The sequence below is a fragment of the Rattus rattus genome, chromosome 1 (genome assembly GCF_011064425.1).
Source record: "Rattus rattus isolate New Zealand chromosome 1, Rrattus_CSIRO_v1, whole genome shotgun sequence".
In the NCBI taxonomy this organism is placed as follows: Eukaryota; Metazoa; Chordata; class Mammalia; order Rodentia; family Muridae; genus Rattus; species Rattus rattus.
The window spans coordinates 185,843,973-185,867,815 of NC_046154.1; the positions used below are offsets into that span (position 1 = coordinate 185,843,973).

Consider the following 23,843-nt stretch of genomic DNA (forward strand, 5'->3'; position numbering starts at 1 on the left):
TGCTTGGAAATAAGAACCCACCTATTTGTCACCAATAAAAGGATAAAAATGCAAAACTGGCAATGATTATTTCATATTTTTGAGAATAACAATTTTCAGGTACTGTATAAAAGTGTTTTCAAAGATGTTCATTCTTAGTCCTCACGAATAATAATCTACGAGGTAGGAGATAACTGTCTGCACTTTCTAGACATATGCATGTCGAGAAGACCAAAGTCAAAAGGCCAAATCCAGGACTCAGTCTCGAGAGTTATCCAAACAGAATGAAAGGCTCAGGCTCCTGCCACTGTTTTCTACTGCCCCTTCCTAAGAAAGGGATATATTACTCTTTCCTTTAGAAAGACACTTACTGGAATTCTGCTGCAGGCAGCCTGTGACAAATACTCAAAGAGTTCTCCATTGTTGCTTTCTTTCTTCACTCTTCCTTGCACTCCTCCAACTTCCTCTCCCCACCTTATCTTTCCTACCCCCAGATCCACTTCTCTTCTGTTTCCCTTCAGGAAAGGCGATCCTCCCAGGGACACCAACCAAACACAGCATAACGAGATACAATAAGAGTAGGACAAACCCTTACATCAAGGCTGGACAGGGGCTTTCTTAAACATCTTGGGGTCTTTTGCCTTATTTACTTTAGTACTCCCCAGTGTGAATCACAAGAAATCATCCCAAGAAAATACTTGATTTCAATATCTGGACAGGCAGTTACTTGTCAAATGGACTTAAATTCCTCTTTAGGGTTTTGTGGTCATTTGCAGAAAGAGAATTTTACTAAAGTATCAGCCAGAATAGAGAGGCGATAGATGGAGTTTAGAGTTAAAAATACAAGAGTGGATGTATTTTGGAAATTTAATGGTAGTCACTGTATAACCAACGACCCAGGCAAAATCAAACTTTTAGGATGGAGATCAGTTCAGGAAAGCAGGTCTGCTCAGCCTAGGCAGAGATGATTTTAAAAACTCTCCTTCTAATTAAAATAAAGTTTAAGGTTACAACCCTTAAAGGAGGCATCCTCTTCAACAATAATTAATGTCATCACTGAGATGTTTAAACTGTACTTTAATATACACATCATTCCTTAATGTATGCATATTGCATGCATAAACACCACGTAAAGGTTAGCCTCCCCCACGAGATTCATATTACAATCACCATGTGATTAAGGAAACAACAATCTAACGGAAGGCATCTCATCTATACCTTTAATATCCATAGTTATTCGCATCTGCACCTTTGGCCCAGCACCAGCACTGTTGATAGCGTAAACCTGGAACAAAGACAGGCTTGATCACGACTTCAAGCTTCCTTGCTATGCATATGTAGGTGAACAGGGTTATGAACAATTTTTAAAATGACCTCTCTTCTACAAACAACTTTATGCTGTCTGCTAATTATATTCTCTCAAGCCAATTTAATACCATAAAGGTTAGAAGAACATTAACGATCAAAAATTTCTTACAACGGATGTTCTGGTGCCTAGACCTGAGACGAAATGCTAACTGACCCAAAAGTCCCCATCACCAAGACCAGGAAGGCTCTGCTGCTATCTAAATGCACAGGAGGGACAGAGTAGAAAACCACCAGTCCTTATACCACCTCTTCTCTAACATCTGTTACTTCTCTCTGTAGCTAACACATCTTGCCCTCCTTTAAATCCATATTCAAGATTTTCTTCTTGCTTCTTAGATGAAACCCAATTCCTCCTGCCTCCCCATTTTCCTGTATTAAATCATCCTCCTGAAAGCTGGCCTGTATGCCCTTCTTCACCCCTGCCCCAGAGTATCTGATGCATAGCCCGCATAATGCAGCATATACACATAAAACATTTCTGTTTGTGTACACAGAGGGTGATTTACACAAATGTGAATTCTTTCAATTAGCTTTGTGCTCAGGAAGCTGAAGACCCAGAGTCCTTGCCTTCACCTCATCTAGCTGAATGAAACAAAGACCACATGAGTGGCCCAACTTCCCTCCACTTAGCAAACACAATTTGCCAAATGTAATATATTCTTTAGAATATTTTATATATTAATGAACCATTTATTCATTATGTTAATAATTTGGAAATGTGTTTTGTTGAATTAAACTATAGTAATTGGCGGTATATGACTGCTATATTGAATAGAGCAATCCCATGAAATGCAGTTAAAATAACTGAAAGAAAAATGTAGTGTTTTTTGTAACTTTTTAAAAGGGACTATTCAAACTAGGCGATTTTTTTTTGATGATACAACTTTAAATTTAACTATGATGATGAGTAAAAAGGAAAAGAAAAGGACAGTACTTTTTAAAATAGCAAGATGCATAGAAGTTACTTGAAATGCTTTTTAAATATAAATGTTCTTGATAAACTTCAATATTCTGAGATGTATAGTATATATGCAAGCAGTTATTATTTCTTTACAGGTCAGCTGTATTTGGATTATTTCTTACTTTCTCTTCTTCTCAAAAGCCAAATTGATACAGTGTTTCTCTCTATAACAAATTGATAAAGTGTTTCTCACTACAAATACATAGTCCCTACAAAATGTTTTTCAAGAAGCTGTCAAACCTGTCTTCTACTTTTCCCTTGCAAAAGCTGAGTCACCCATTTGCAGAAACTTTCCAGATGGACGCAGAAGCTAGGATTTGAACTCAGGTTCAAGTGCCCGTTCATCTTCTGAGAGATGATACCTCATAAATCTGGGCTGCTTGACTGGAAATGCAAGAACCTCACCCAGTAAGATACAAAACAAGAAGTATTGTTAACCATGCTTTTATATCTAAATTGATAATTATGAATAATTGCTGAGTTGGGAAGCTATGCTAGGGTTTTTTGGTTTTTTGTTTGTTTGTTTGTTTGTTTTTAATAATCCCTAATGTGTGATCTAACTAAGTAAAGGTATCTGTTCATGCATGTGAACTTGCACACATTTTTGTATATGTCTTATGTCCTTTGTAAAATTAATGTTAAAAAGGATTTAGAGGAAGAAAATGACCTAATCCTGACATTTTCTTCAAAATTAGCTTTCACAGGGTTCAATTATAGTTTTCTTTTAGGCAGCTGTAGTTCTGTGCTTCACTACTCTTTTGTGATTAACGTGTATTTTCTCCCTTCTTTACTCCTGTGTGCCCGTTATTTTTTCAAGGTGCTTAGTTAATAGAACTTGCAGTATTTTAGTGGGAAATACACTGGCATGTGGCATGCGATGGGCTGTACTTTGGAGTGCTGACTTTGTAAACTGACTTAGCACCTTAGCGAACAGTTACAGGCTGTGGCTGCTTACACTGATGTTGTATGTGTGTCCACCCTTCAGGCCTTCTAGCATTGCAATGACGGAGGTGTCCGTCTTCTGGATAATGCTGAGGTTATGAATCTGGACAGCAGTAGGATCGTCTTCCCGGTAAACCAGTGCTTGGTACACTCGGATGTTTCCATTGGGCTGAGAAGGTGGAAGGAATGTCAATTGAAACTTTGTTACTTCATCTGGTATCTTCTGAAACGTCATATTATTAGGTGGGTCCTTGGGCACTGAAAAAATATCGTTGACAAAGATACTTTTTTTAAATGCATTGTTTTATCTCAATATAAAATATTTTTTCCTTTAAACTTCTGTTTTAAAAGACTAATTACACATACTATATAAGTCATATATTTTAGAAATTAGAAAAAAAAATGGTCAAGCATTGACTCTATTTCCCAGAAATTCTAGTGGTGTTTTAATTTATCTTTGTGCCTTGTGCATGTGCTCTGTGCTTAGCACTGGGCATTGACTCTAGCCCCTCCCATCACATCTCAGTTGAACTTCCACAGAATTGCACAGAATGCGCTTCCTTGGTTTCTCAATAATTTTATATAAAAAAATAACACAGATTCAGACGAAGTCATCAAAAGAGGATTAGAGCCCCACATAACCTTTGTGGAGTTCCCAGTGATGACACAGCTTATGGCTTTTTTCAGTGCCAAGCCAGAGAACAGACATCGAGAACAGAGAACAGAGAATATTGTTCACAAGACAACAGGCCTTATTCTGATTTCATCGCCTTCTCATGGTTTTGTGCATGATTTACTTTTATGGAATCGTTATACATATAGAAACCCATAAACACCAACAAGGAAGAGGTAAAACCAGCACGTCACTTAAAGAAGCTCCCTCCTTCTATGCCTTTGTATTTTACCACATGCCTCTCTGTAATTGCAATTGGTCCTTATCTCTGTTGTCTTATCATTCTCAGCCTAACAAAAGTGCCATGGTTTTGAGGTTCGCTAGGATTTATGTGTATCAATACTTCACCATTTTCAAATCTCTCCTCCCTCCCTCCCTCCCTCCCTCTCCTCCCTCCCTCTCCCTCTCCTCCCTCTCTCCCTCTCCCTCTCCCTCTCCCTCTCCCTCTCCTCTCCCTCTCCCTCTCCCCTCTCCCCCCCCTTCTCTCTCAGTCAGGGATCATGTAGGTGCAATGCTGAGCTTGCAGAAGGCAGATAACAGCCTGCAGGGTTTTTGTCCTGTCCTTCCAACGTGTGGGATGGAATTCTGGTCATGAGTCTTGGCAACAAATATCTACGCCCTCTGAGGAAGATCCCAAATGCGAGGTCTCCAGCCATAAGAGAAAAGAACAACAGCCTTGTTTGCCACCAAGAAGTGTTTCCTTTTGTAGCTTAATAGGAAATATTTGACATGGAAAGACATCTGTGCTGCTTATAGTTTATTTTTTATTATCAATAAGGCTAACATTACTATCTGTGTGTACACAAACATAAGTTTTTGATTCTTTATGATCATTGTTGACAATTAATTGCTTGGCCATATGGAAAGCACATATTTCATTTCACATGAGACTGGCAAAATATTTTTCCATGTGTCTCCACTACTTAATGTTCCCACTGGCAGGTGTCAGAGCTCATTTTATATCTTTGCCACTCTTTGGTATTTACTGCTACTTTTAAAATTATTGTGCAATTCTGCTTCAGAGGATGGGTGGTTACATGATATTGTGGATTTAATTTGCATTTATCTAGGGCTAATAGTCTTGAAAATTTATCATACTGTGTTTATGTGCTAACCATACCTCCTGATAGATGGGATGTCCCTTTATGTCTTTTGATGATTTTGTAATTGGACTTTTTAATTGCTGAAATGTCTAATACATTAGTTTTGTGTTTTGTTTTGTTTTTTTACCAAAATTAAAACGCGGCAGGACAGTGCACACATGGACTCGTGCTAGTTGTGGGAGCATGTAAAGCCCCGTGAAAGCCCAAGTCAGACCAAATTACAACGTGAAGAGGAGAGGTAGGCACAAGGCTCCACCCCATCCAAGGAGCTACTGGTAACAGGAGCTTCTGGCACACAAACATCAGTTTTCTCTTAAATTGTGAGTCATAGTAAGTTGAGTGCATCCCAACAGAAAGCCATACAGCCAAGAGTATTTGGGCAACGCACATCGTCCTTGCTAGGATGAGGGTAACGGCGTATGCATAAGAAGACTTGGGGCAAGGGGTGGAAATAGGACCAAAGCTCATTGGGTCCAATCCCTAAAGAACTAATTTAAAAATTTAAAAGAAAATTTTTTCTTCTGGAGGACTACTTTAGAAAAGAGGACACTCAGACAGATGGGGTTAAAGAAGTTGCCTGCGATCAGAGTATGAGCAAGAGAGCAATTGTCAAAATAAAATCATTACTCTGTACAATTAATTAATACTCTGTGCCGAGAAAATATTCCCTTATTAAAACTAAACAAACCACCCACAGCAAAGCTTGGTATGTCACTAGCGGTAACAAATTAAACAATAAAATAATAGATGAGAAAACCTCATTTGAAGATTGTAGGGTTACTGTTCTTTGCACCACACCCTCAAGGAATTTGTTCATTATTGTGATCGGAATGACAGGGGAAAGTTTTCTGTGAGGAAGACGTGAGGTGCAGCCTCATGGTGCAGACTCTAGGACTTTGTTAACTTCAGCCTTCTCGGCAGGTGGAACCCTGGAGCACCTCTCCAGTTTGGATAAATAATAGTAAAAAAAGACAAGCAGAAATTTGCAGCATTTTGCAAAATATCCCATGCTACATAGTATAGAGTTCTTATAGATAAAATAAAGCTTAGTTTGGCTTAAACATATTTTTCCACTTGCTTTTACACATTTACATTACTTAAAGAATATTTCCTTTTATTTGTAGAATGTGTTTTTGTAAATTGAGGATCAGGCTTAAAGCTGGTTAAGGCAAGGAATTCTCTCAATATTGGCAACAGTTTCCTATCCCCAGATTACCCACGGCTTTACATAATGAATCCTATAAACAGAGAGGGTTTTAGTTCATTTGTTTGTCTTCATTTTTTTTCTTTAAATAGTACTGTTAATTACCTCCTAGCTCATCAGTTCTTAAACTGTCTGATGCTGCTTCCTTTTAATGCAGTTCCTGATGCGGTGGTGACCCCCCCACCATAAAATTATTTCATTTGTACTTCATAACTGTAATTTTGCTACTGTTATGAGTCTTAAAGATCTGATATGCTAGATTTCTAATATGCAACCCGGTTGAGTAGGGTCACATCCCACAGGTTGAGAGCCACTGTCCTAGGGCAAGATGACGCAAATAGGATTTGACCAGCCATGTTTTGTGGTGTACACGTAAGTTTATTCACCAACCCTTTCTTCACTGTGAAGTGTGAGGAAAAAGAAGCGAAAATTGAAAGCAAAATATAAACGATCCCTTTGATAGTTGGTAGTAAAAGAGAAGCGAATGGAATCTTTGAGTGTGGGAAGAAAAGGTATCTTGAAAATTAGAGTTAACACTGCAGTAAATATTAGAAAACATAGCAAAAGAGATTCGCTGAGAATCTCTTTCCCTCCTCTATATACCTTAGAGATAGCAAATAGAGCATAGCAACGCACCCCTCCACTGTCATTTTCCACGACCTATCTGGTAGCAAAGAACATTGAGATTCTGAAGAAAGGAGGCAAGCAGGCCCAGGGGATGCTCCGCGTCTGACCCCGGCTTCTCTCACAGTGCTTTGGTTTATCCAAACCGTTCATAGATTAGAGAAAATCTGCATGGAGTCTGATATTCATCAAATAATCACATAATTTGATGTGCCACTTGACTAAGAAAACAATTATATGTGAACTGGTTTTTTAGTACCAAATTACTCAATATTCTTAGTCAATCTCCACAACAAGTCAGGACAGAAATAATCAAAATGAAATGTTGGATGAAATATCGTTAGCTGAAGATATTTAGGAAAATTATCTGTTAGGCCCAGTAATTCAATTTCTAAAACACAGTCAATGAGTACAAAAGAGTGCAGTTGTGATGCATTTAATTAATTTCCATATTTATAAGGACTGAATAGTCTATGCATTGCCTCAAAAGCGTTAGCCACCTTTACTTTGTCAATTGCCCTGTCATCGAATTTGTTTATCCTTTGAAAACTGTTCTATCAATGTCTCATAGCACACATCCTTTCTTGAGAAGAGTGAGGAGCTTTAAGAAAGCAACAGCCGACTCTCAGTTGACTGTTAGGAATGGTGAGATACGCTCCTTACCTGATTCTAAAGTTGTAATTATCACTTCTGCACTTGACTTCCCATCTGCGTATGCCCGGCTAACATTTCCAACAAAGGCCGTGATCACCACAGAATACCTTGTGAATACTTCTAAGTTGTTAATCTCTGTGGTTTTGTTTTCTTCATTCGATTTCACGAAGGAAATATTAAAGTCATCATCATCTACCTGTAGGATAAAGAAGTTAGGGATTAAGGAAGATAACAGGCCAAAGCTAAGTCATGCTGATCTGGCCATCTTAGTCATTTACTTTGAAGTCAAACTGCTCCAAAAAAACCCAAAGTACTATAACGATTAATTCATTTGTAATTAGTTTAATAATTGAAAGTCAAAGAAAGTAATCAACTCATTGGGATGAACCAACCTATCAAATGAGTAAGCACAAGTCACTTGGGCATTGACGAAACTGTTTTCTACTTCAACAGTTGATAGAAAGAAAATATAGGTTTTTCCAACATTTAAATTCCAAACTGGTCAATAAATTCCATTTGGCAAAATACTTACACTGTCTTACTTTCTACTAGGGTGATAATACTGAGTTATACTGCCTTCTTGAGAATTTATAAAAAATAGGTTTGAAGTAGTTGGACTGGAGATTTTGATATATTTTGAAATATCTCTGAAAATTATGCTCTGTAACAAAATTAAGAAGCTTTTGATATTTAAGTTATATTTATGTACTTTCTAACAGTCTTAATTTGGAGAGGACAACTTCCTTTTGACATGCACACTGATATATTCTGCCCCTTTTAATTTTTCTTTTTCTAATTTTTATTTAATAGTTTTTATCTTTGAGATTATAAAATATTTACGACAGTTCTCCCTTTCCTTCCCAATCCCTTCCACATGCCCCTACCCCCTCTCCAGACTCATTCTCCCTCAGTCTACTTTGTCACTATCGTTTTTGCATGCATAGTCACTGTTCTGGTCATAATTACAGATCAAAAAGCTTCTAACCTACCATTGGTAGGTGTAACAGTGGTTATGGACACAACTAGCTATCAATAGAATAGTCAAAACTCGGGCACAAATGAGTATCTTTAGGTATATTAAAAGTGACTACAAGTTCTGTTCAAATACAGTTTGTCTTTAGTTTTCTCATCATTCTAGACATTAAACATGACTGTTTTTAGAAGCAAATAGAAGGATAGATGGCTTAGTATGCAAGTGGTCATTATATAGGCATGGGAACCTATGGGATCCCTAGCATCTATATAGAAGTCAGGTAGGACAGGTCACATTTGTTATATCAGCATAAGGGTAGGAGAACAAAAGAATGTAGATCTCTGCAGTCTATCTGGCTACCACTCAGAAAATTGCAAGTAACAGATTCAGTGAGAGACCCTCAAAACATAAGGTGAGGAGTGACTGAAGACACTGATGTTGACCTATAACCTCCACAAGTGTGTGCACATCAGCACACACACACAAATACAAAGACACACACACACAAACACACACACACACATACACACACCATGCACACATATAACAAGATTCTTCCTGACACAAACATGAGAAAATTTATAACCATTCAAGAAATATTAGTCGCAGGCAACTACTGAGTATCCAGGTTTTGCATATGTTAGCATTATGAGGATAATTCTTAATTTGCCCCTCCTTGAAACACTGAAAAATGATTTTGGAGTTACTCAATTGTTTCTTTAAATTTTGGGTTGTAGGGGCTTTGAACTTAAAGTAGACGCTGCTGTGGCTAATAAATAACCGGAATTGCAGTAAAAAACAAAACCTCATTCGTTGTACAGAATGAGGTAGCCCACTTCTCTAAAATGGCAGAAAAACCTCTTGGCATACACATTCTATTCATTGAGCACAATACTCTTGGTACAAAATATATGAGTACTTAATTGGTTGTCAAAACTTAAATTCCTATAAAATATGGATTTAAAATTTTTCCATGTGATTAGGCTCTTATCCATGCTAAATAATAACTATATAGGGCTAATGAATAGTCGATCCCTGTAAGGGAGGATGAGGAGCCCAGTAATTACTCTCTTGGCTTCTGTTTTGTGTTGCTTGCCTGATTACTGCCAAGTGAAATTTACTAACATGAGGTAGATTTTCATAATTCAGGTGACTCCCTTAAGTTCCAGAAGATGGCTGTAACAAGGAGATTACAAAATCATCCTACAACATTTTTGTTTTCTTTTCTTTAATTATAGCCAAATTCCAAGGACAATTTCCTTCATGAAGAATCATTCGTAACTATCTTTCTATAATTTGCATTAAATACATATTCCCAGGGCATTTATCTCTTTTATCCTTATCTGCTAATGTACTAAGATCTTCGCAAATATACTCTCAAAAATAAGCAAGAACTGAAGAATGTGTGGGAGAAGGCATTAAAATCTCATTTGCTCTTAACAATAGCAGGGCTTTTGAGACAGAAGTATATCCTTTAAAGAATTCACATATTTACCCATCCCACAGTCTCATCTCCCCTAGAATATAGGCTATTTTATTACAAGTTACAATGCTTTCTCTTCTCTGAGCTCTACACATGCATGCAGTCCTGTTAATGCAGCTGCGTGGGGAAGATTGACTGCCAGGGCTCTCAAACTCATCTCTACATTGGACTCATTGCTTCCCTTCTCAGATCTATTCCTCCTTGCAGTTTTCCAGGTAGTACCCCTTACAGTCCTCCCGATCCACCATGCGTGTTAGGTGAGTTTTCAATCTTAATTGTTGAAATTAAGCTGTAAATTATTTTAAATAATTTATTTGTTAACCGATAAATTATTAATTTATTAAATTAACAGACCTAAATTATTTCTCATCTGGATCATTTACTATATTTTCTTGGCCTCTCTCTCTCTCTCTCTCTCTCTCTCTCTCTCTCTCTCTCTCTCTCTCTCTCTCTCTCCTTCTCCTTTGACCCACTTTTTTTTTATATTTTCCTGACCCTGACCTAGACCGTATCCCACATACACAGTACACACTATCTCCTCAAGCAATCAGACTGCCAGTATAAGAAAAATCTTACCATACCACCATTTTAGTTATTTAAGTAGCACTATGAACATAAAAATAAGGGTCCAAACCATGTGTCTAGTCATGTCTCAGTACACCAAGTTCTGAGTGCCATGGCATACGGTGGTTGTGTTATTTGCTTTGAAAAAAAAATAAAGATTACTATTCTTTGATATTTCTGTTATCTTTTCCCCTTCATGTTCTCTGAAAATTATTGAAATTTAGCTCTTTAGACCTCATCTGGGTTACTGCTTCCTGAATGCCTCTTCTTTCTCATTCGATGATAAAAGATCCTTTTACTACATTTTAAACCAAACTTATCAGCTTTCCAATACATGTGCCCCAAGAATAAATGCAACAAGCACTGGGTTAAGGATACTGTTGTTGAGAAGTTAGTAACCGCATGGTCAACAGCCTAAGCTGAACAAGCTATCCAAGGTCTAAGGATCATGCTATAAAATTAGACACTGCGTAAATAATCAGAATCATGAACTGTGATCTAGTGTGTGATTTATACTGCCTTTCAGCATAGGTAAGACCTGCCTTACCGATTTGACATCAATCAGGTAGAATGTTGGTCCGGTTATGACAGCAGGTTCACTCCAGCTGATATTGATACCAAAGGGTGATGTTGCGACCACGTGCACATTTTCAGGAGGACCGTCAGGAGCTACAACGATAGGAAATCAATTACTCTGCCACATTAGTACTCGATACAGCATAAAAGGAAGGACCATGAAGAATGGATAGTCACAATGAATTAATTTTGCATTCATTTGCAGATCATAAACATACTGAAAGTTAATCATAAGACTAGATTTTTAAAACCTAGTTGCTACACACAAATGACTTCCACCTAAAATAATTAATTAAAATCATAATACATGATATCTAAATTTGACCTACTATTTCTAAAATAAAGCATTATCATAATTACATCATTTGACTAAATAACTATCTCATTTAAAAGTAACTTGACACAGCTGTTTTAAGAAGACTCTTTCAGACACAGTTGACCATTGAAAAAGGCAAAAATAAATCATAGATGGGAACTATTATAAAATGCTGGCATTGTTTAAACTATCACTCTGAGAATGCTAACTGCGTTCATTTTGTGTTTTCATTGAGGGGGTAGAATGAGATAGAGCTCTGCGGTCATTCTGGTCTTTCTGAGACACATGAACCTCTGTTGTAATCATGAGGCATCCTAATTTCTAAAATTTACTGCAATGAATCCTGAGGGTGTTCAGTTTGTGAAGCGACTAGAGTCAGAAGGGTGAGGAGATTCCTGAGAAGCCTTTGACATGGGATGAAGGTAGGCATATTGCCGGGCCCAGAGACTCAGGCCAATTGTTCCGATTTAAATGTTTACATCCAAACTAGCAATCATTACTGACCGTGTACTGCCATGTCCACTCTGAGAAGATATAAAATGAGTGTGAGACATCATTTTCCTTAAATAATCTCTAACCTATGGAGAGTAACAAGCTGTGTAGTCCTGTTAAAATGAAGATGTGTTTGACCTTGGTTTCACTATCATGCCTATCCTTGATAGCGTTTTTTTAAGTGTGAAAACCAGATATGTAGGAGTAGCTGTTCTAGGGGTTGGTATTATAGTGTCAATTAATGAGACGTGAGGAAGAGCGGTGTCAATGCGAAGGTTAACTAGAAAATACAAACCGTCTAGCATGAGGGAGCAAAGGTAAATTTGTAAATGGAAGTGGAGCTGGCAATTGAGGTAAAGCTTCAGAGACGGTGGACTAACGCTAGGCCTTGGGGTGAAGAAGGCTTAAACTCAGGAGGACAGAGTTAGTGAGACTTCTGCGGAGCCATAACAAAGCAGCAACGACACAAATGAGTCTATAGAAACAGAATTGGATCCCTGTATTAACGTGCTTCACTTCCTTTCTATGTGTTATGCTACACAGCTCTTTTCACTTTTCACTGTCCTAGGGTTTCTATTGCTGTGTTGACATACATGGCCAAATTAGCTTAGGGAGGACATGATTTATTTGGCTTCCTCTTTCATATTGTTGTTTGCCATTGAAGGAAGCCAGGACAGGAACTCACACAGGGCAGAGACCTGGACGAAGGAGCTGATGCAGAGGCCATGGAGGAGTGTTGCTCACTGGATTGCTCCAGAGAGCTTACTCAGCCTGATTTCTTATAGACCCCAGGACCTCCAGCCCAGGGATGGCACCAGGCACAATGGGCTGAGCCCTTCTCGCACCATCAATCATTAATTTAGAAAATGTTGTACGGTAGTAATCTATGGAGGCATTTTCATAATTGAGGTTCCATCCTCTCAGATGACTTCAGCCTCTGTCAAGCTGACATAAAACAAGATCTAGAATGCTTGGTCTCTACACCGAAGAACTTGTGTTCATTGTTTTAAATATCAGGAGAGCACAACTGAGGGGAGGAGCATTTGTTCAGCACTTAGGGAAGAAAACTCAGGTCAGTGAGGAAGAAGTAGATGCTTTGTATGAATTGACTCAAGCCACTATCAACAGACAAAAATACTGACTGGTGCCATGATATTAAATTTCACAGGCTCTGGGAAAATGATTTTAATATTTAGGTAATTCCTTATACATTGAGATGCCATAAATAAGGCTAGAGTATAAGTGATAATAGGCTCCAAAGAGACCCAGGTTTTACTTCAACAGCAGATAGGTATATATGGTGCTGCTGTGTTTTGAGTGTGCTCCTCTAAAATTTATGTTTTGAAACATCACCAAGTTATGGTATTAAGAAGTATGGCCTTTAAGAGATGAGGTGAGGTCATGAGAGCTCCTCACACCCTGAGTAAGTTTAAGGATCACATACAAGAAGTTTCACAGAGCATCAGGAAATGGAGGTGTTAAAGAAAGAGCAGTATTCATGAAATTAAATAGCAGAAATATTCCCCAAAGAGTAACTTTGAGACCTAGTTGAGTGCTTGATCTCTACACTAAAGAACTTGAGTTCATTGTTTTAAATATCGGGATGGTTAATTTTGTCTTCTGCCTTCCACCTTGTAAAGATGCAACATTCCTCCCAACCCCCCCCCAGGGTGTGCAGCTCTCACCAGATGACCATATATTTAGGTATTGTTATTTTTCACTTTTCATCCTCTAGAATTATTAGGAGTAAATAAAAATGCATTCTTTAGTTATTTATTGTAGGCATAATAGAAGGACTATGGTAGAATTTGGGTGGAAAATTTAGTCCGTGGAAAATATTGAAGCACTTTAATAATAGCACTAAAATGCAAAATAAGCCCTGAGTATTCATGGAAAGTGAATGAGGAAATGCGGGCCTGAAGACTCGGAGACTTCAAGGGCACTACTAGAATCTTTTGAGAATCTTCTGGGCAAAAAATCCAAACATCATAGATTGTTATCACAAAGTAGAAGAGGTCACTATAGATTATGGCTCCTGATACCTACTTCATACTTGAAGTGTTATGTCCTTCCATTCTATCAAACAGAAGGGCAAAAATACTTATGAATTCTCTGAGGTCTCTTACAGGGACCTTAATCCCACTCACAGAGGGAGGAGCCTTCAAGTCCTACTTACCCCATGAAACGATTAGATCCAAGAAGTAAAACCAATCTCTACAAGCGAGCTGATTCGTCTCTATGAAACGCCCAAGCTCAGAGGTGGTGAGAGACACTTTGGGACAGATACCCCAACAGACAAGTTCTTCCCTTACTATTGCCCTGACATCATAAGCAACCATTCAAATTTTTCTAACTTAAGGTTGGTGATTTGGGGTTTCTTTCTGTACTGATGTTAGTTTGGTTTTGGAAAGATTTTCAAGAGAATACATCCACGTCTTCTTGGTCTCCAGTATGCATCTTTAAGTCTCAGCTAAAGGCAGATCCAGAACCTGCTCCAAGAAAGACCAGGACTCACCAGTACATCTGTAAACCAGCTCAGAAGAGAGCAAAATTCCTTGCTTGGACTTTTTATCTCTTACTGTAAAATGTCAACCCTCCAACCATTCCTTTAATGAAAGCAATCAAAGTACTCACCAGGGAGTGGCAGCGACCCCAAGCAGAGCGGAGAGAAACATGACATTCAGAAATCACTCATGACACATCTGCCCACCCATGCAACTAAATATTTTATGTGCTGTACGCTGATCAAACATATTTTTAAAGCAATCTATCCAGCCCCTTGGAGATCTGTGCTAAAATGTCATTTCTTAAACTCTCTAAAGTTGTTCTTCCATATGATTTTCCTTTAAGGTATAATCACTATTATAAATCAAAATTATAAATAATCACTCTAAACTACATTTGCTTTTTCAGTAAGCGGAATGATAAAATTGCCAGTTTTACACAGAAGTAACCCGTGTCGACTGCTTCTGTGAAAAATTTTATATTTCATCAACTCGAGTTATAAAAGATTAGAATTCCTAAATTAAAACCATGAAATGAATTGAAATATACATATATTTGCAAATTTACAAATACATGAGTACAGTGTTTGTATATAACAATGTGTATTCTGCTGAAGAAATGCAAAAGTAATTATTTAATTCATAAGAAATTTAAAACAAATGTATAAAACTTCAAAGATCATCCTTTATATCAAGTAGTTAGGTACTTTATCATCTTTCAAATTATATAAGCGCTCAGATATCTCAAAGGCTTTTAGATAACTTTCTTGTAGAATTTATCAAAATGTGAAAAATACCTAATAAAATATACCAACATTATCTCCTTCTTCCACTGCAATGTGTGATAAACTATTACTGTAGTCACATTAAAAAAAAAACCACAAAATTTAGGAATGCTAAGCACTAAAATAAAAGAAGCCAAGAGTGGTAATGCTATGAAGAGCTCAAAGGATACCAGTTTGAAAGATCAGTAAGTTATAAGTGTCCTTGGGAGACGTTGTTTGTCTCCCTGTAAACTGTCACATTCTGATTTAGGATTGTTTGTGAAATGAATCTAGTCACTAATGGGCCAAGATATCACTATAGCCTTTGTCTTATAAATCACAGCAATTTTCTCAGTAGGCATGATCTATCCTTATTCTCATCCCCCATAATCCAATCATTTCCTCTCACAAGCCCTTTCCCCCTGGTTTTCACAATAATGCATTTTCTGTAACTAACAACCATCATTTCCTGATTGTCATGCTTCTATCCTTGCACAGGAATGCGGGTCTTATGTGGGTCAGGGTCATCTTTCCCATCCATCTGTGTCTCCATGCTAAGTGTGGTAGCTGAAAGGTGAGTCTGGATAGACCATCATTTTGCCTAGTCCATATAAAAGTCTGACTTCCGCCAAGACTGAACCGCACTAAGAACCAATATGCTTTGCTGTGTTTGATAGCACACTATCTGTGTGTCTCACTCAAAGACTTGCACAGTGTGTTGATCTCAACTAATGCTGAAACCATTAGAGTAAGTGCTCAATTGTTTTAAGTGTGCCACTCTATGCGTGAATTCCCTAAAAGCATAGGTATTAAATAAAAATAAGATGTGACAGCAGCTCACAAGGTAAAAAATCTGGGACTCTAATGCAATATAATTCAAATGTTCCACATGTCTATTTTCATTCAAGTTTAGTTTAAACTTTGTTTAAAAACACCTCCTCGGCAGTTTGTGCTGGTTCAGGATCTGACGTGCTAGGTCGTCAGATTCTTAACAAACACCCTTACTGAGTGATGAAATCTATAGCTTGTCTGTTGTAAAGGCATTGACTACCTCTAGCATTGTGACCCAGAAGAATTAGCTTCAGGTATTTCTAAAGCAGTGGACTTGATCCAACAGGGGTCACGTGTCAGATGTCCTACGCACCAGTTATTTATATTACAATTCATAACAGCAGCCAAATTACAGTTATAAATTACAGTTATAAGGTAACAATAAAATAATTTTATGGTTAGGGGCCACAGCATAAGGAATTGTTTTAAAGGGACTCGGCATTAGGGAGGTTGAGAACTGCTGCTCTAGAGACTAGAGGAAATCTAGCTGGCTGTGTAGAGTCTTTGCATCTTGAAAGATCTGAGGAGTCAACAGAAACACACAATTATGTTCACAATGCAATGCACAGTAAGAACATCTTGCTACCTGCCTCTTTCCAGTGGTCCCATGTGTATGATAACACATTGCCTTCCCACAGAGCCTAGACTTTCCTTGGTCAGAATGGGATAAGACTGTTAGTATAGAGAATATTCCATACCATTTTATGGACCTTAATTTTTGCTGGTTATTCACAATAACCATGAAGGGCAGGTACTGTGAACCTAAGGATTTGTCAAATTACACCATCTAGTAAGTGCAGTGGGTATGACTCATGGATGCTCACACTATTAGACTTTATCATGTAATTATCTCATTTAATTTTAAAGGGGTTATCTGTTGTCATTGCAGCCCAGTTTGCAAAAGAAATGAAATGACAGAAATGCAAAACACAAATCGATCACCTTCTAATGTTAACTTTGCCAGATAAATGAAAATATTCCAGTATTCTACTAGTGATTTAGAACAATACATCTTTTTCTAGAATTATATCATATTTACCAAATTACTTTGCAAAATACTGGCTCTAGCATGGCAGTATCTATACCCCCAATAATAGTCCTAAAAGAAACAACCACTGACGCCATACTTCAAACTAAATGAACTGAACCCCGTGGAAGGGAACCATTAATTAATGTGCACCCAGGACAGTTATTTGTTGTAAAATATTTAATAAGCATTGCTTTCTAATGTCAGCATACCTCTGGCAATATAGTAACAGTGATAGAAATGGGGCTTGGCTAGCTGCTGCCCACTGCCGTGAAGGCTGAGGTGGTAGTTGTGTAGGAGTTTGGAAGCCAGTGACGCATCTAGGGATTTGTGCCTCTGAGCACAGTCACTCCAGAGAAAGAGTGGTCTACACTACACTCTGTCTTAGCTGTGGATAAACGATGAAGTAATCTTACTGGTACTCTCTCCAGTCTCACGTTCCACAAAACATGAGGAAATGTACCTGATTTCATTCTGTCTTGGAAGAAGACGTATAAGCAGTGCAAAATTACTCAAGCCAGACCGTAAGCAGAATAGAACATGAGCACTAAAATAAACACTGCACTTTTGATCTCTTGTTCATTTGTTCACGAGCATAATTTAGGTAATATAATCATCTGGGTATCATTAAAAAATTCAAAACAAGGGATTAAAACAATTCCATGGTATAATTTGAGGCAACGTGTGTTAAGAAAAGCCCCATCCATCCATTTATGATTGGAGATACCTGGATTATTTGTTTAAAACGTGGATAAATACACTCAGATCTTTCTTAGACCAAGTAGTTAGAACTAATACTGTCACACGGTAACATTTCTTATAATTTCATGTCACTTTTATTTTTAATGTTGCAGAGAAAAGAAGTTTGTTGCTCATATATATGTGACTTTTAAAATTTTTTATTTTTTAAATATTTATTTTCAGCTTTATAATCTGTAAAGATCTTTTTTCTGACAGAATGTTATTTACTAGATTAATTTTATAACCTTGCTGTTATGTCTTTTCAATTATTATTTTGGCAGATGCTCTTTGTAATAATATTTAGCTTTATTACACTCTTGATAATTTCTACACTGCTACTGTGCTGCCTTTCTCCCCCACTCCCTTCCTTGTCAAGAAAACTTCTCCCTGTGTATTTCAGGCTTCTTCGGAAATCAATATGGAGACTAGACTGATGTCAAACTCATTATCTCCTGCTTTCACTTCTCAAGTGCTAAAACTCATGGGTACGAGCCATTATTTGTCTGTTGCTATGTTTATTTCACCCAGAAGGTTTTCCCAGTCCCATAAAGATATGAGACTGCAGACTCAATGCTACAGATGAACAGAGTACATGAATGTATGGGCCTGCAGTCTTTACGGCTGTGTCTGTCCATTACATGACCATACCTTAAGGTTCCTGTTGCTATCGTTGCTCTGAGCATTGGGACCTATAGCTTTTATTTCGGTTACCCAGCTGTCCTCAGAAAAGTAATTATCACCCAGCTGTAAACCCTGCGACCTACAACACAGACTGGCCCTTAAGGTATACTGATGTAACAATTGCTCAACTGTTATGGAAGTAACCAACCATGTTTTCATGTTATTTAAAGCCCAGTCCATAAAATGGAAGCCATGTAGGGTACTGCTAAAGGAGAACCTGAGATTAGATAGGTCAGGGGTGCTAAAGGAAAATCACCATTATTCAGCTAAAGGATCATAGCAATGAAATGACTCTCAGCAGCATAATGCTATATCCATAGAGCAGGGCATCACTCAACTCTCACCTGGAGAAGCTTCCTGTAGTAGACAGGAATTAGCACTGCTGAGACCTACATGTGGACGCTGTGCAGAGACTGAGAGACTTTGGAGGACTCAACCCTGAATGAGATCACACCCTTCACCTCAAAGCTCATAGGAGCCCAAAAGATTTTAAGAGTCAGAGGTGGGTGCCACCAAGAAAACTGTTCTATCCAGACGCAACAGGGATGATGCACATGTGAACTCAGTCTGAGAGAATGCACGAGACCTGAACCAGTTCAAACCACAAAAAAAGTTCCAGCAAGGGGAAGGGGAAGTTTATTCAAAGTTCAACCCCCAATCAAGAAGCTATTTGCAGTTCATACCTGCTGGAAGGAAAATCAGTTTTCTCTAAGGGAGTCTTACTGGTATTCCAGGGCACGCTCTATTCCCTAAAGTACTCAGCCAACCCAAAACAGACTCCATGTGCTTTTTGATTTTCTAGCATTTGTTTGTTTTAAATTAAATATATTTTGTTTTGGTTTTGCTTGCTTGCTTGTTTTGATTTTTATTCTTTGGGTTTTGTTTTTCAGAGAGAGTGGGAGAGACAGAGAAAAAGACAGGGGTGGGGAGAGAGAGAGAGACAGAGAGAGAGACAGAGAGACAGAGAGAGACAGAGACATAGAGAGGGAGAGACACACAGAGAGACAGAGACAGACAGAGAGAAGACAAAGAGAGAGACAGACAGAGAGAGACACACACAGAGACAGAGACAGAGACAGAGTAACATGAAACTGGAGGCATAAAACATAAATGGTACTCTAATTACTGAAAGATAGGTTTTACATATAGGCAAACAAAAACATCAAAAAGGTTTTGGCCTAGAAGTGGTGTGGTTAAAATTAGAAAACAGGCCAGGCATTTAATTGTCTTTTGTATTGATCTAGAAGATGAATACGAAGACTGTCCTTAGAGACTTCACTAAAGAAATTTAAATAAAAAAGACAAGAAAGGTTTAAACAGGAAAGTCAGTAATGACTCACAGAGACTTAAAAAAAGCCAAAAATATAAATTGAGAGTGATTCCTAGGCTGCTATGTGCAACATGCAGAAAATCAGTTGTTCAATGTGTTGAACCAGGAAACAAAAAGTAGGGAATGGTTAGCAGTGGGGCTTTGTGTCTCCATTTGTGTTGCTTTCCCATTGCTTGCAGGTACATTCTGCAGCTTAAATTCAGAAGAGTAAATACATGGCAATCCAGTAACAATTTTCTCTCTACCACATTAAGGTGTGCTCTGTTTCCTTGTCTTCTTTTGAGTTTGTAAAGTTACATTCCTTAGAACCTTCTTTGATGAGGAATGTTTTGTTGAATTTTTTTAACCTCACAGATGTTTGGGTAGTTAAAATTCCTCATGAGTATGGTATCCTGTGGTTTTCACAACCTAAGCGCTACCCCAGGAATTTTCCGTCCTTGCAGTCTCTCTGTCCTGGTGGTCTATAGGAGATGCACATTATGCGATTCCTGTTTCAATCCATACTAATTTCACACCCGCACTTCTTTAACGTTGCATATTCCCTTAATAATATGAATGCCTATTGAAGAGCACAAAGATTTCACAGATTTTTATGTGATACTCTCCCATCCCACAACTCAAATTTAGGATATGGATAATTAGGGGGGGAAAGGATGGATAGAATAATCTGCAAGTTAAATGTTTTAAGTTAAATATCTCTGCCTTGTAATTGTGTGCTTTGGACCTCTGTATATACGTGGAATGAAACGGAGAAGTTGTTACTGCAGTGATAGTTTAAGGAGAAAACATGTTTGCTTCCAATATGGAGATCTGAGTACAAGGGAGAAAGAAGTGTTAGCTTGAATTGGCTGGGTATCATTTCCTTGGTTCACTCTGGTTTAGATTTGTAGATTCACATTCAGAGAGCAAGACAGTTTAGCTCCCAGCTTGTGTTCTAACTCAGCTCCAGAAAGCTTCTGTCCTGCTCTTCTTCATAGGCCCAGAGAGATTCAATACTAACTTGTGATGAATACGTCGACATTTTTGTTATTCAAATTCTGAACAATTTAATTTCAGACTACCCACCAAGCGCTCATTCTTCCTTAAGACCTCCAAGTGTTAGTGAGATGTTGGATCAATAAGTGCTTAGGCAAGACTTAGAACAAAACATACTCATCTGAAACATTGATTTTTATATTGTTATTTGGGGTTTCTTTTCCTTGAATTTAGGTCGTAAGTTATATCATGAAAGAGCATACCATTTTCTAGTTGGAGATAATATAAAACATTAATTATTTTTATCCAGATTATGTTTTTTATAAAATGTTTGTTTTTGACTCACAGAAATCTAAGCATTGTTTAAGTACTGCTGCAAAAGAGATTTGTTTGTTTGTTTGTTTCTGGATTTCTGGGTCTCAATATGAAGCCCTGCTTGTCCTGGAGTTCACTGTGTGGACAGGCTGTTCTCAGACTCAGGACATCCACCTGCCTTTGCTTCCCATGTGCTGGGATTAAAGGTTTGTACCACTATGTCTACCTCAAATTCCTTTTTGTTTTAACTGTTATTTCACTGCACAAGATTTAATCCACTACTTAAAATATAACTATTCTTTTAGATTTTTATCAGATTGCTCTAATGTTTTGTATTTTTAATGTTATTTCATGTATACATGACACATATAGCAAAGTTGTATGTGTGTTAAATACATAATGCATGTAGTGTGTATTTTTTCTATGTTATATAGGATACATACCATATGTTACATACATGTAATATATACATATATATGATGTGCATATATATATATATACATATATATATACACACACACACAGAGGGGGGGGCTGTAAATACCCACACTTTTTCTTGACTAACTCAAACTGAAGGTTATATTTTTGCATGTGTTTCTGCAAACTTAATATGGTGATAAATTCTTAACAGGTAGGACGTGACAGTAGATGGGGTAAGGAATAACAACACTCAACTAGAAACTGTTGAGCAGAAGGAATGTTAAGAATCCAACTTCCTAGTTTTGTCTGCCACCTTCTGAATGGATGTGATATATTTTCTATTCTAATTACCGCAATTCTACAGACTCAGCACATTCAGAACGTGTACTTCCTGACACTGTGAGCAGGCAGAATCAGGCATTTCATGATGAGCAAGCCGCTCACAGGACGCAGGATGCACCCTTCGCAGCAGAGGACAGTCAGAAACAGACATATTCTAACCCAAAGTTATAAACGACCAGGCCAGATATGAAGTGTTTGGGCTCTACAACCAAATGACCTGCATTAAGTTCTTAAAATTAACTACGAGTAAAAGCCTAAGAATCTTCACTTAGAATGATTGAACCTTGCTGTTTTAACCAAACATCAGAGGACCTAATATTTGGGCCAGAGGTAACTTAGCTGCTTTAAATAATACTCTCTTTAAATAATATTCTCTGCTAATTTCCCACTATTCCTATCATTTATCTTGTATTAGTCAACTTCAATCATTGTATAACTTTTTCCAATGACATACAGTTTCTGGTGTGGATGATGTCATTACGCAGGCAAAGGCAGGTATAAGATAGAACGAAGCCTGTCATTGGACGAGAGGGAAGAATGGGCGGGAGAAAAGTTTGAAGGAAGAGGAGGAGACTGGAACGGGAAGGGGAGGAAGCCGCGGAGAGAACATGGAAGCTGATGTTAAGATTCCTCTCTGCATATTTACAGGTTGTTATGAATATTCCTAAGGGATGGATGTATACAGGGTTTTGTATGTTTAGGTGGGAAATTATATCTTATCAATTAGATCAGAAGTTATTGTGTTGTGTGTTCTTTATATGGCGATTTAAGTTTAAGAGAGTTTGTGGTGGTGGAGACACTGGGCCGCTATGGAATTGAGATGTATATTTCTGACATGGTGGCAGCCTGCCTTGGGAACTGGATGGGTAAAGAGATTGCTGCCAGGCTCAGAGAGAGGCCATCAGCAGTGTGATATGGGGTGGAGCAAAGTGGGTGAGAGGCTTTGCTGACGGAGATGAAGATATCTATCAGATATCTTGGGGCACTGCGGTGCCGAATCTAGTGGGGGTGAAAGACAGCTTTTTTAATATAAATTTACAGCAACATTCTGGGTCTTTAAAGTTGATTTTTTTTTTGAGTTGAACGTTCCACTTTCTATCAAAATGTAATTTGGGATTTTTACCTACTGCTACTGGCCAAAATACAAAGAACAGGTAACCAACCTCACTTAGTTAAATTTATAATTCAATCCTATACCTAAGGTTCAGGGAACAGCATAGAAGCATTTTGAAAGATTGTAAGAACCAGAGGACTGGGATTCTTCTATGAGATAGAGTTTTGTAGACATGATAGGAAAGCTATATAATAAAATCTCTTTTGGTTTCCTAAGCAAGACTTCTATAGACAACCAGTTGGTATGCCAATGGATATTTCTTAAGGTGTCACCTCTGTATGAAGAGCTATAGGCAATTAATGTCTGCACAAAGAGAAAGAGAGAATCAGTTTTCTCCAGAGATGTTTTTGACCGAATATCTAATCCCAAGTTTTCATCCCTGAACACATATACATAAGAACAACAGTAAACAGTCTGTGTGTGTGTGTGTGTGTGTGTGTGTGTGTGTGTGTGTGTGTGTGTGTGTGTGTCAGTGGTATGTCTGTAACAATAATTATGGAAAGAGAGGGTCATGAATTTGAAAGGCAGTCTGACAGGATCCTGGAGGAGTTGGAGAGAGAAGAAAGTAGAAATGATGTAAACAGAGTGCTTGTATATGAAATTCTCAAAAAAAATTAACAAGAATAACAATTTGTTCTCAAATTATAGCATTTAAAGTAAGTATTATTATTGACTAATCATTAACTGGATGTAATTTGTTGCCATATTTCTTAGTGTGTGTGTGTGTGTATGTGTGTGTGTGTGTGTGTGTGTGTGTGTGTGTGTGTGTGTGTGTGTGTTTTAGCACTGGCATATTATCACCTGCATTGGAAAACAATTCCTTTTCCTTATAGTTTAGTTGGGAAATCCCTATAGAGTGTCTACTGTTATCAGAAACCATCCCAGAT

The 23,843-nt window shown here is 37.8% G+C and overlaps 1 protein-coding gene across 1 annotated transcript in view; it reads right to left on the bottom strand.

Moving 5' to 3' along the window:
• Ptprq (protein tyrosine phosphatase receptor type Q) overlaps positions 1-23,843 on the bottom strand; it is a 178,257-nt gene that overhangs the window by 50,647 nt on the left and 103,767 nt on the right. Inside the window, exons 27-30 of the mRNA XM_032890794.1 lie at positions 11,076-11,197; positions 7,518-7,704; positions 3,264-3,508; positions 1,198-1,264 (exon numbers count right to left, since the gene is read on the bottom strand). Coding sequence (XP_032746685.1) covers positions 1,198-1,264; positions 3,264-3,508; positions 7,518-7,704; positions 11,076-11,197 — 621 coding nt within the window. The remainder of the gene's footprint in view (positions 1-1,197; positions 1,265-3,263; positions 3,509-7,517; positions 7,705-11,075; positions 11,198-23,843) is intronic.